The 13,792-nt window shown below is 38.2% G+C and overlaps 1 protein-coding gene across 1 annotated transcript; it reads right to left on the reverse strand.

Moving 5' to 3' along the window:
• Positions 1–577: 577 nt before the first annotated feature.
• On the reverse strand, positions 578–9,144 carry LOC139741314 (monomeric sarcosine oxidase-like). The gene is made up of 8 exons (XM_071651901.1): positions 9,051–9,144; positions 8,682–8,751; positions 6,845–7,036; positions 3,718–3,928; positions 2,920–3,086; positions 2,128–2,317; positions 1,627–1,760; positions 578–746 (listed from the first exon to the last, which is right to left on the reverse strand). The coding sequence occupies exons 1-8, from the start codon at positions 9,142–9,144 to the stop codon at positions 578–580; spliced, it is 1,227 nt and encodes a 408-aa protein (XP_071508002.1).
• Between the last annotated feature and the right edge of the window lie 4,648 nt (positions 9,145–13,792).

Below are 13,792 nucleotides of genomic sequence, written 5' to 3' on the forward strand. Positions count from 1 at the left end.
GCTTTTCTCCTATAGGACTTCAAAGCCGAGTAAGAACAGAGCCAGCCACTCCCTCTCCCACTGCAATTGTCAGAATAAGATGAAACCAGTAGATCGCGTACACAGAGGTTTCCAGGGAGTAAAACCAACCAACAAACAAGTATTAATGATATTGAAAATTTCCTGTATTGCGATTTTTTTTTCAAAGGTTCTAATCGTGATTCTATGAGCAGATGTAAGATTTATTCCGCAGTCAAAAAGTAGCGCATACATGTATTTATTTGCAATGAGCATTGGCTGTCAAAGATGGCGCTATTGCACTTCTGTTATCATCAACTTTGTTTTCTGTGCCTGACTGCTAGAAAATATTAATTCTTCAGAGTACAATTATATTGGCCTGTTATGTAGACATATGAATACGAATAAACTTCAAATTAAAAAAAAAAATCATTATAATGTCATATTTAAATGAAAATTTTACACCAATCTAATTTATTGCTTGATTCAATCAGGTAGTAAACTTTGGCACGAAATGATATATCGCTTTTAGCCGTTGGCAGCGTGCAGGAGAGCTGCATAATGATCTGTATGAGCAGGTTCACAGTTTCGATGATGTGAGGTCCTGCTCACGTATACCGAGCCGGAAGCAGGGCTTGTAGGAGGGATCCGTGATGGCATCTCTGTCCATGTTAAAGAAGCTGATGTCAAAGTCGGTCCGCCCATCAACGGCAAGCTGGCTCAGAATCTTGCCCAGCACTCCGGCAAATCTGGGTTGGTAACCATAGAAACTAAAGAAATTGTAAGTATTGTATAAATTGTATAATAACGATTAGACCGTCTTAGAAGATTCTTGCTACTCGATTGGTCGAGCACTCATCACATGACATCGCCTGAAAAGAACCTTTACACGCTTTCGCTATCGCGCGTGCCAATGCCGTGGAGCAGATTTTTGATTGCACGCGATAACACCATAAACCGTGATTATTGCTTTTATAAGCTTTTCAGCAAACTTGCAGTCTGAAAAAAAAAAAAAGCTTTTCATTGTGTTGGAACCACGATTTAAACAACGTCAAGGTGCTGCATGAAACAAGGTGTGATTGATCTTCAATAGTGCAATGGATCAAAATGTTTCGCATTCAACAATGGTATTGATCTTATGGTGCCATAACACGTATGGATATGCAAAGTCATTCATATTGTTAGATTTTGATAATTCATAACTTAACGAAACATCTTAAGACACATTTTCCTTTCAATAGCCCATTATTCGACGATATTTTGCATGATTTACGTATCATTCAATAATTCGCCATGTCAATTTTCCTCTACAATATTCCAATATCAAAACAGAACCATCGCATGCACGCTTTTGAAGGAAGAACAGAGGACTGAATTTTATCAATGCGGCTGCATTTTGGCAATTGTCCGTTTCTTCAACGTATATCTCATTGGTACCCTTCAAAAGATTATGATTATGATTAGAAACAAAGACAAACAAATATAAAATAGCTCCAATCATCACTTTTCCGTTGAATAGCTGCAGTGTTCTCAACATCACCTTTGTAGACAAGAATGTAAGAAAGAATGGATCAAACTAAAGTAAACAACTTTCGATGAATGAAAACTTCTCTATTTGGTAGCACTCACTTGTAGGCGTGACCAGCACCGCAGCAGAAAATGACGTCAGGGTAACCAGTCTTGCGGCAGTTGTCAATCACAAAGTGTCTGTCTGGCGTCATGGCGTAGAGACAGGTCTTTGTGTACAGGATTGGTCCTAGAGCCTGAATGTACAGGGAGCGAACACAGGTAAGTTTTCTGCCATTTACATCACCATCATCATCAATAATACCTCCCTCCCACAGCGTATGTTTTATTTCTGGATGTATTCATTTTTTTTTTCGAACAAGGGGAGTCGACTGGCTGGACTTTTAAATAAACGCATAGATGTTTATCAACCTCAGCAGAACTCAAATCAGGTACCAAGCTTGGTAACGTTACCGCACTCAGCACTGGAAGAACAAGTGCCTCACATAGACAAAGGTATACAGATTTTTATAGAAGACCAGAAACTGTTTTCATTGTTGATATTTTTGTGTTTGTTCTTTTCTGTGTGTAGATTTTGATTCCAGTGGCAATTCTAATACACACCCTCGGACACAATTCCGCTATGACACTCTCCGCCCTCAATTCCCTCTCTCGGTCCGGAACGAACGTGCGAGTGGAGGCAGTGACGGGTGGACCTGCTGCATCGAGACCAACCTTAAAGCCGGTATTGCCGTGAATTGGCAGGGCGTAGACAGACGGCTCAAGACCAGGACGAAAACAGAATACAGGAAAACTGTAACGAATAGTTGAATATAAAATGACTAAGGTTCCAGGGCGAACAGGTAATTCAATACTCAACATTGATGTTTTCCTCTAAATCAGAACCAAAGTAATTTTATATGCACATGTAGATCATTCCGTAGAGTTCTTGCATCGGGTTTCTTTCTTCGACTAAGTTTGAGTAACGTATCATAAATCATACTAAGTGTGAAATACACACAAGTAATGATACTAGAGTCAAGAATAGAATGTGAAATATTCTACGGGTAAGGAGTCTGGCAACACGGCACTTTCTTGAAATTTTGAGATAAACTCCTTTCGAACTGTACGTACTCAAAGACTTCTGCTTTGAAAACGAAATCATAGCTGATAGAAATGTGGGGCAAGCAACCCAGAAGGTTAATCCATATGTTGTCAAGATTAATGTAAAAGATTGAAATATTTTACCTTGAATAAGTGTAATTAATTAATGTACAAGCCAATCTTCTAAACGTGACGTTAACAGCAGTTATCCTCGCAGAGTTGGAAGAGGAATTGATAACTCCCTTGACTCTTCAAGCAAATTCTGCACAGAACACTCTGCCAGATAGATCCTGATCCCTTTAATGCCTATACCTCTCCTTGGTGAATTCCTTCATGTGGGGCGTGGCGTAGTAGGTGACCTGCTCCTGGGTGACGGTGAGTGGTATCTTCACCCCAACAGACGACAAGACTTCGTTCATCCAGGCACCTGCTGCGATCACAACCTTCTTGCACAGATAGTCCCCTTTGGTTGTACAGACCTGATTAAGAAGATATTCCCAAAAATCTAATTAAGTTTTCTTATTTAGGAATGGAGCCCCTATGTAACATCTATATTCAGAGATATTAAAGGACGATTTCTGGACCAGAAATTGCGTGATATAATGGGGGGGGGGGGAGAGAGGGAGGGATTTACAAGCACAACAATGAAAATGTTATCAGAATCGGAATAACAATAAGAAAGTTACCAAATGCTAAAGAGTATGACAGTTATGAGCTGATGATGTCATCAGCGAACAATTTCTCATTGAAAAAAAAACAAAAAAAATAAAAAAAAACTGGTGAGAATTCAATGTTTTTGCTATAAAGGTGTAAAATATATATATATATATTTCTGGCTTAAAAAGCTTAAAAATTCTCATCAGTCAGACACAATTAGGATTTAAGGCTTAGGTCAAATAAAAATATGGAAATTTCAAGATTTCGCATGGTGTTTTGTGTACAGGTTGTAGATATAACTAAGCTATGTATGCATGCATATGATTATGTATGTGTGTGTGTGTGTGTGTGTGTGTGTGTGTATGTGTATGTGTGTGTTTTTCTAGCAGAGGAGCGAAGACAATACCTATCGGATTACAATGATTTTACAGGTGTAGGTTCGATTCTTCCTACCTTTGTCAAGTTACCCTGCTTCGTCAACTTCATAACGGCAGCATTTTCGACGATGGTGGCGCCGTGCAGTCGTGCCAGCTGGGTATGGATAGCGTTACCCATGGCAGCGTCTACCAGACCAGATTCTTGCTGGTACAGACACACCCATTCTGGTGTTGAGTTGAACTGAGGAAACTTGTGGCGCAGACGTTCCCCTTCCAGTCTCTCATACCTGGACACCAGTTTGAATTGAAAATGGATTATGTTCATATTCCGAAGGTTCGTTAATCAGAAAATAAAATAAGATTACTAATGAAAATGAAATGAGGTTCGTCATTTTGAAGGTTCGTTTTCCGAAACACACAAATTCCATTCACCAAGATGTTCGTTAATCCGAAAATGAAATAGGGTTCCTTAATCCGCACATTGTTACAGTGTTCCGACAGTTCGTCATTCCGAAGGTTCGTAATTCCTAAAATGAAATAAGGTTCGTAATTCCGGAGGTTCGCTATAGAGAAAAAAAAAGGTCCATGCTAACGCACCTTCGGAATTAGGAACCGTATTTCGTGTTCGGATTAACGAGCCTTCGAAATAACTACGTTCATTTTTTTCTTCTTTTTTTGTTTTGTTTTGACTGAAGAACCTTTGGAATGAATCTTACTATATTTTTTTTTCTAATTTAAGAACCTTCCTTATAACGAACTATTACCTTGAAAATACATGTATGTCACCCGGAATATAAGTAGTCGTTATCATAATGTACTTGACAGATGGGGTAAAAACATGAAATGAAAAAATCCCTAAGTGACGTGTTTTCCCCCCATACTTGGTTGTATGCAGTGAACAACCACAAAGTAGTTTTGGAATGTCTTTGCACTTTCTATGATATTGTGATGGAAGTTGCAGGCTATGTTTCAAAAGATTACCAGAGTCTTATCACGGACGAGAAGCATGGATTGGACAATCAACAGAGAAGAGTCAAGCAAAAAATAAAAACAAACAGACAAACAAACACACTGATTACCCGACAAAAAAAAAAAAAAAAACCGGAACACACAACACAAAACTACTGCAACAGTACAATAAAACAAACACACACACACACACACACACACACACACTCGCGAAAAGAGCAGGGAAGAAAAAATGAAAATAAGGCATAAGTACTGTATTCTTTTAAATTTCAGTAGTATTCTAGATTAGTTTTTCCAGCAACCATTTAAGACATACAGAATAAAGAAATTACCCCGATAAATAGACATTATGACAGTAGAGTTTGTGCAAGCAATGTTTTCATGCACGACCTGTAGAGAGAAAAATCTGAATCAAGGATTCTAATTGTTGGAAACAGATAGGGAAATATAAATTTGCTCCTTCTCATCGCTCTTGAAACCACTGCTACAAAATAAAGTTCAAGAATCATCCATCATAGACGCTATAGGTGATTGCAGAGTAAACATCATGGTCGTAATGCACAATGTTCTAGATCTTTAGTATATGTGGATAACACGAGTAAAGAAAGGGGAAGATATAGGAGAGTGAGAATCAGATTGGAAAATCATAAACCTTTGTAATAATATTCATGTGGCGTGGCAAATAGAACATAAAATCTGAGCTAATGATGTGCTTTAGGGCTACTACTTCCAACAGTGTAAATGTGCTACAAGTCACGAGGCTGTCACTTTATACCCTGGGGATTCTGTCAATTTCGTGTCGACCGCATTTCGATGATCCATCTGATATAACATTTATGCAGGTCACGCCTCTAAATAATGTCGGAACAGAATCTATCATGACAAGACAAACAAAATTTGCACTCAATTGTCTACGATATCACAGCTGATGACTCAATGCTGTGAAGTTTCAATACATGTACTACTACACTGCAAAAAGTCCGGTGTTAAATAGTGAACACCGAGCTGGTGTTAAATTTTCGGTGCTCATTTACGGTGTTAAATTAACACCCCCGGGTGTCATTTCCACATTTTAAACTGTTTTTTGAAGAGTTTCTTAGTAACTGCACTTCTTGTTGATTTTTAATTTAAACAAGACGATCAAGAATTTTACATTAAAATACTAGATTTTTGAAAAAATGTGAAAATAAATTTACACCAAAGTAACACCAGCTGGTGTGGTCCCTTATTGAATCTGGACGGGTGTTAAACCATTGATATTAACACCAACAAATATCAAATCAACACCATGTGGTGTCATTTTTGAATTAACACCAATACAGTGTCAAAATAACACCAGGTACAATGTCAAATTAACACCACGAAGTGTCAGGTGAACACTTTTCAACACCATCACAGTGCATTTTTAACACCTGTGGGTGTGGTCCTTTATTGAAGTTTGATCGGTGATAGATTTAACACCCGTGGTGTTAAATTTAACACCCATGTTTTTACAGTGTAGTATACAGATATGGTTTTAGTGCCTGCGTTTAAGGTTAATCTACCGACAGACAGAATCATGATGTACAGTTTTCTACTCTACGAATCACTGATAACATGCATCTGATTCTCGAAAATAACAATGTTAAGATAGTAATAATTATAATTATAATCATAATAATTACAATTTCAACGATTATAATCATACAGGACATTAATGATATAAAAACAACACTAACAATATTGAACATTATTATCACAGTAAGGATAACTATCATAAAAACAATGGGAACATAAATCATGGTATTGATGACAATAATAATTCTAAAACGAATAAGGTTCGTTGTTCTGAAGGTCCGTTAGTACACTTACATTGTACAATGTACCTTTTTTCATTTTCGGATTAATAAACCTTCGGACCGATTACAAACCTTATTTCATTATCGGATTAACAAATCTTCGGGGTAACGAACTTTCGAAAGAACAAACCTTATGTTATTCTCGGTTCAACGAACCTTCGGAACAACGAACGTTCCAAATGTATAATGCCACAATATGTTTTTTAATTGACGAACCCTTTTTTCATTTTCTGAGTAACGAACATCTAGGTGTATAGGAATTTTTTTGTGTTTCGGAAGAACGAACTTTACGACAAAATGAACTTTATTTCGTCTTGGGAATAACGAACCTTCCGAATAACGAACATCAACCAATTTCTTACATTGCCCGCCATCATTTGTCTCATTAAAACTTACCTTACATTTGCAGCATCCATGGCTTCGGCATAATGTTTCACCATCTTTTCTCCCAGTGTACCCCTCTTGGTGATGTCCAAGCCACCAGTCTTGTACACCACCTGTAGCCCGGACTCTCTCTCCGCCTCCGCCCATGCCTCGTAGGCACCTTTGGCCAGCTGTACGTACTCCGGGTCGCTGTAGGAAAGACGGCTGAAGCACACACAAAAAGTTTACTTTAAACATGACAGGAATCTTTCTCTGCGTTCCAAATTCTGTGTTCACGGGTCAAAATCAGGATTTGGGATTGGTAGCATAATCTGTCAACAACGTTTCCTTCTTTAAGTTTTGTTCACTGGCACTTATGGATCGATCTATAGGTTTCTACTTCTTTCGTCTGTGTGATTTCTGTCCGAGGAATTTCACCAAATTAGCTGAACTTTGATTCCATCATTCTAATTCTTCTTCATATTCGACCTGTAATTTACTTCTGTGTACTGCCACTTTTCTATCCATGCTTTCCTTTCGTTTATCAGAATGCCTATACATGAATTGGTAGTAACGTATGTATAAAAACTATCAATCGCCCAGATCACGACTGTATTAGAATTCGAGGTCACATCATTCAAAACTTCCCGCGGCATGGTTGTCAATTTTATCCGACTCTTCCAGAAACAGATATACAACCGAAATTTCTTTTGCTATGTCAGCTGTTGCATGTGTGTCAGGGCGAGCAGCAAACAACCACGTACATCGACGTACTGTGCACTCTAAACTACGAAATGGTAAATCCAACATTTTGAATGTGAGATCTAATATTTAGCAAAAGTGCGAGAAGAGACATCCATATGAATGGTGATTTAACATCTTAAAAACTGTCAGACTTCAAATGTTTAAGTATCATTTGTAATATGTTAAGATACCTTTTCCAGTGTAATCTCCAATTAGCCAAAGGTTGGCGGAGTAACAACTTTGTACATGTTCATGATGTTGATACAACATTTTAGAGAATGTTACACATCAAATTCAAAACTTTAGAAAGTGTTAAACTTAACATTTGGAAAATGTTGAACTAACATTTCTATAATTTCAAAACCCATTCCAAGCGTAATCTTCATTTTTAACAACCTTTGAAATGTTAAGCTAACATTTTGGAATATGTTACAATCAAATTTTAAGCTCGGTACAGAAGAAACCGTTAAATCTAACATTTGAAAAATGTTGAAACAATTTGTATTCTATCAAAATACCATTTCAACATTGTAATTTATGTGCAATGGTGTGCAAAGCCAAAGGTCGGAGGAGTGGCAACCTTTAACAGATTGACATGTTAATGTATTTTTTAAATGTTACAAATAACTGTTTCAATATCTTTCGTACTATGTTAAAATAACCGTCCAAAAATACAATCTACAAGCGTTGCTTTGGTGCATCTTTTTTTATTGAACGTATGGTAGTACGTCATCACTTTATTGAAATGTATCAAACAACATCAAAGGAAAACACTGAAATACGTAAGGAACACAACAGAAATAACAATGTCATTGCAGCAATATGCCAGATTTAGGACGTCACGTCTAAACTTGGACAATAACGATTGTTCTAGTAATTACGATATGCAAGTGGACGTAAAGTTCTCGTATAATGGATATGTATGCCTCGACCAGAGTGAAGGATATGGCTTACCTTTCCTGTCAGTACTGTTTTCACTGTATTATGATGACGAATTATAAGCCTGCATGAATAGCAGCTGTGTAGAATCATAATAATTTTGGCATGTTTGCTAAAAAATAAAAACAAAAACAAAAACCTAAGTCAACACTAATGACCTCCGTAGGTATAATTTCTGCTCTCTTACATAATCCTGGAGTGATCCTGTGAGCCTCCCTTTTCGTGTCCAAGGTTAAACTTCTCCAATCCAAGAACCCCTGAAAAGCAAAATTATCAATATCCAATCATACAGTTTCAAGACACGGAGAGAGAGAGAGAGAGAGAGAGAGAGAGATCGAGAGAGAGATCGAGATCGCAATAAGGGTAGATAAAATAAGAAGAAGTGCGGAACCTTGTGAACGCACTATTAGATTTATATAGGCTTACTTCTTGCCCAAACCAAAATATTGACCACGTATGGGGAGCCTGTTATAATTCTGAACCGTGTCACTGATATAGATTTTAGGGACATAGTGAGACAAGACATCTGAGAATAAGGGTTATCCTCGGGACTCACTTTTCCCGGCACGTCGGGCAAGCCAGTACAATGTGGCGCTACCAATCCCTCCGCACCCCACAACAATGTAGTCGTAATATTTTGGAGCAGACATCGCAAACAGGCAATCCGTCTTGCATGAAGTCTTTGGCAGATCAAGGTAGGTAGGTAGCGAGTATACCTTTAACAGGTATTCCACAGCAGAGCAAGCTGATGGGGGTGAGAACTACCTTCAGCGGGCATCCAAAGTGCTACTGCAACAGTGCTGTAGGTTGTGCCCAGTGAGAATTTAATATCTGCAACGAGCAGTAAAATGATCCAGTGAATGTGCTAACATGTGACACTAAGTTCCGATTTCATTGATCGATACGGAACGATTATATTACAAAGTCGGCTACGTATGTAGAACACGGAATACGCCTATTTATTGTTATGATATCGAACTTTGAACTTTTTTTTTTTTGCCTGTAACGTATTTTACACTCTTCGCAGTTGTTAAGAAATAATTGTCCTATAATAAAGAAGCAATTTGAAGTTCAGAGCAAACATGTTTACAATTCTGTAAGTGGCATTAAGCGTGCAAAGTGTGTGATATAATTACTTCCCCCTAAGTCCACCTGCTTAAAGTTAACACTCTGTTTTGTCTGCTCAGTTCGAGTTAGAAGCGTTGGAGAAACATCAGAATTATACATTTTCGCAAAGATTTGGTCGTCATATCGCCTACCTTGGATAGGCTTTATTCTCATTTATTATTGTTATTATCATTATTCTTACCAGCACATCTGGACTTCATGCAAAATGCATATGTAGAAGATAATAGTATTTTTAGTATTTTTCCCTCGTCACTCAAAAGTAAAAAATTTGCTGTAAACCAGTATACGTTGGTGCAACATTGTTTCAAGCACCTTCGGCATGGATTAGTCAGAGGGCCAAAGGTGAGTAAATTTTAGCAAAATGTGTTAGCTTTTCTATTTAAAGCAAAGCTGTTTCCAAGATCAGATGCGAGCGACCGCTATAGATCTGAGAACACCTCTTGGGGTCCGAGCAACTAATTTTACGGAAACATAACGAGCGTGAAAAAGAGGAGGCGACTTGGTTTAAAGTCTTCTGGGTGCCTTGGGGAGTATTACCGAGTTACCTTCTTATATCACTTGGTATTAACACGGCACCTGAGGGACTTTATCAAAGCACTTGGCCAACTTTACTCAGATGTCTTCTCGTGTTATAAAACTTTTAAGTCGTTATTCCCTCATCGCTGTTCAAGCTTCTGTACCAGGCGCGCCGGAAGCAGTTTTGGATTGGGGGGGCAAACATTGGAGGGGGCTCAAGATTAGACCATGCATATGTTAAACAATACACACACACACACACACACACACACACACACACGCACACACATCTATTATATATATATATATATATATATATATATATATACATATATATATATATATATATATGTAAAGTGGCGTACGGTGGGTCGAAACATGGGGGGAACCATAAAGTAATTTTGACGTTCTGTATGCTTGTGCGTGTGTGCGTGAGCAATAATGGGACTACAATACATTACGGAATGTGATACATTCAACAACGCAGTCATTGAGGAACATTGTAAGTTTTCCTTACATGGATTATGGAATGACGGTGTGAAACGATCGACAAATTGTATACTGTCAGCAACATAAGGTGAATGGCATAACAATAAAATGCGAGCGAGCGAGCTTGAAAATTTTGATATTCTACAGTTCCAAAACTGGAGTTTTAATTGTAGCTATATATTTCGCTTTGGAAATAAATGGGGGCGCATCAGGCGCAACTGCTGGCAATTATTGGCAGCAACATTAGGAGAATGGCATAACGATTCAATGAGAGCGAGCGAAGCGAGCAAGCTTGAAAATGTTGACATTCTACAGTCCCAAAACTGGGGTTTGTAGCTACATCTTTCACTTTGGAAATTAATGGGGCGGCGCATCGGGCGCAACTGCTGGCAATTGCTGGCAGCAACATTAGGAGAATGGCATAACGATTCAATGCGAGCGAGCAAAGTTAGCGAGCTTGAGAATTTTGACATTTTACAGTCCAAAAACTCCCGTTTGTAGCTATATCTTTCGCTTTGGAAATTAAGGGGGGGGGGCATCGGGCGCAACTGCTGGCAATTACTGGCAGCAACGTTAGGAGAGTGGCATAACGATTCAATGCGAGCGAGCGAAGCGAGCGTGCTTGAAAATTTTGACATGTTACAGTCCAAAAACTCCCGTTTGTAACTATACCTTTCGCTTTGGAAATTAAGGGGGGGGGGGCATCGGGCGCAACTGCTGGCAATTACTGGCAGCAACATTAGGAGAGTGGCATAACGATTCAATGCGAGCGAGCGAAGCCAGCGAGCTTGAAAATTTCGACATTTTACACTCCCCAAACTCCCGTTTGTAGCTATATTTATCTTTCGCTTTGGAAATTAAGGGGTGGGGGCATCGGGCGCAACTACTGGCAATTACTGTCAGCAACATTAGGAGAATGGCATAACGATTCAACGCGAGCGAGCAAAGCGAGCGAGCTTGAAAATTTTGGCATTCTAGAGTCCAACAACTGCCGTCGTAGCTATGTTTTTCGCTTTAGAAATTAAGGGGGAGGCGCACCGGGCTCAACTGCTGGATGCGAGCGAGCGAAGCGAGCGAGCTCGAAATTTTTGACATTTTATTTTTACAGTCCAAAAGCTGCCGTTTGTAGCCATATTTTTTCCCTTTTATTCATATGTATACATATTTACTTTATTTTCTTTGTTTATTCATTTATTTTTATTATTATTATTATTATCATTATTATTTTTTTTTTGGGGGGGGGGCTTTTTGGGGGGGCAAAAATGCGTTTTGCCCCCCCCCCACTTTTTGGATTGGGGGGGCGGCCGCCCCCCCTGCCCCCCCCCCCCCCCCCCCCCCACTTCCGGCGCCTATGTTCTGTACCATTTCAATTACGGGTAATTGAAAGTGCTATATAGCGCCATTCCAGCGGTTGCCACTCCCTAACCTTCTCATGTGCTGGGTTTTACTGTACCAGGGCCCCATTACACACACACGCACGCACACACACAGACACACACACACACACACACACACATATATACACAAACACTTATATCAGGACTCGACTCTAATGTGTTTCTCTGGTGGCCCGTTCGGACCGCTTTAATCTTTAAATCTGAAATTTTGGTGGCCCGAAATTAAGGAAACCTAAAAGAGAGAGAGAGAGAGCGCGAGAAGGGGTCACTACCGTGTACAGCACACACACACACACACACACACACACACACACACACACATATATATATAAATATATATATATATATATATATATATATATATATATACAGTATATCCCAAAAAATTACGATCGGATTTTTACATTCAGAACACCCAATATGATTAAACCGCCTAAATGCTACTGCAGGTTCTTAAAATATGACATCTTAGCTCTATTTCGCAGAAAAATGTGGATTGTTGTACTTGTAAAGCATGTCATGACTCTGATTCTTCCCAGTTCAGCAATTGGAAGCTCTTGGAACTGCATATTAATGTGTAAACACAATAGACAGAACTTGGAGGGAAGGGATTCCTGGCATGCTGTACAAAAAAAAAATCCTCATTTCTCTTTGACCTCTGAAGCAAATTGAATGGGATTTTCTGTAAGATGTGGGCAATGAGTTACTTTTTCATACCCTGAAAATGTGTTTGGATTGAGTCACTATTTTTAAAGTTATCGTTGCGGAGGGTACCGTCGTAATTTTTTTTTTTTGGTAATACGGTATATATATACTGTACATATATATATATATATATATATATATATATATATATATCCATATATACATATATACATATATACATACATATATATATATATATATATACATACATACATACATACACATATAAATCACATACGCAAAGCATCCTACACACAATTACATGCATACAATAATTTCTGACATAATACATTTGCATTTACAGTGGACTCGGAAAACAAAGATGTGACTATTTTATGAATTAAAAAAAAAATGACTCAATCAACGTTTCAAAGCAGTGCAAGAGTTTCCAAGAATTGATTAATTAAGAAACACGATTACCTTATTATTTTCGTGGTCATTTTTCTTTTCAAAATACGTAATCCTAATCTGCGTTATCTATCTCATCTACATATTATGACCGAGCAAGTCCATTCCCTTTACTTCCGATATTCTCCACATCTGCTCATTCTTCTTAAACTGAAAACCTTAATTATTCCTTTTTTTCAGACAACACTGTTCTACTTTTTCGTCCAATCGGAGGCAATTTTCTGCTAATTCAAACCACAATCGAAATCACTAGAAGTACAAACTTTAACAACTCATTCAAGAGTCGTATTTATTAATGCCATTCATTTAATGATGTATGATCTTGGGACAAAATTGAACAAACAAATGATTTTAGGGTTTTTCCAATTCTGTACTTTGAGAAGACAAACACATTGTCTGAAATTCGAGCTCTGAGAGCAGGAAGCTCGGAAAGACAGTCAAGGTATATAAAAGAAATTTAATAACTTGTTGACATCAAATACAGAGAAAACTATGCATTCAATCTAGCCCACATAGGAAATATATGTATTGCATTTCTCTAACAAGGTCACATTAAAAAGGCAACAAGACAAAAATATACAGCCATTGACCCATAACTTAGTAACCTGATAAACAGCTAAGTGGTCTCGGTCTTTTAGCTTTATGGTTGTGTTAC

This window comes from Diadema antillarum, unplaced genomic scaffold (genome assembly GCF_040938485.1).
Source record: "Diadema antillarum isolate AM-2024a unplaced genomic scaffold, OU_Dant_1.0 seq00000919_RagTag, whole genome shotgun sequence".
NCBI lineage: Eukaryota > Metazoa > Echinodermata > Echinoidea > Diadematoida > Diadematidae > Diadema > Diadema antillarum.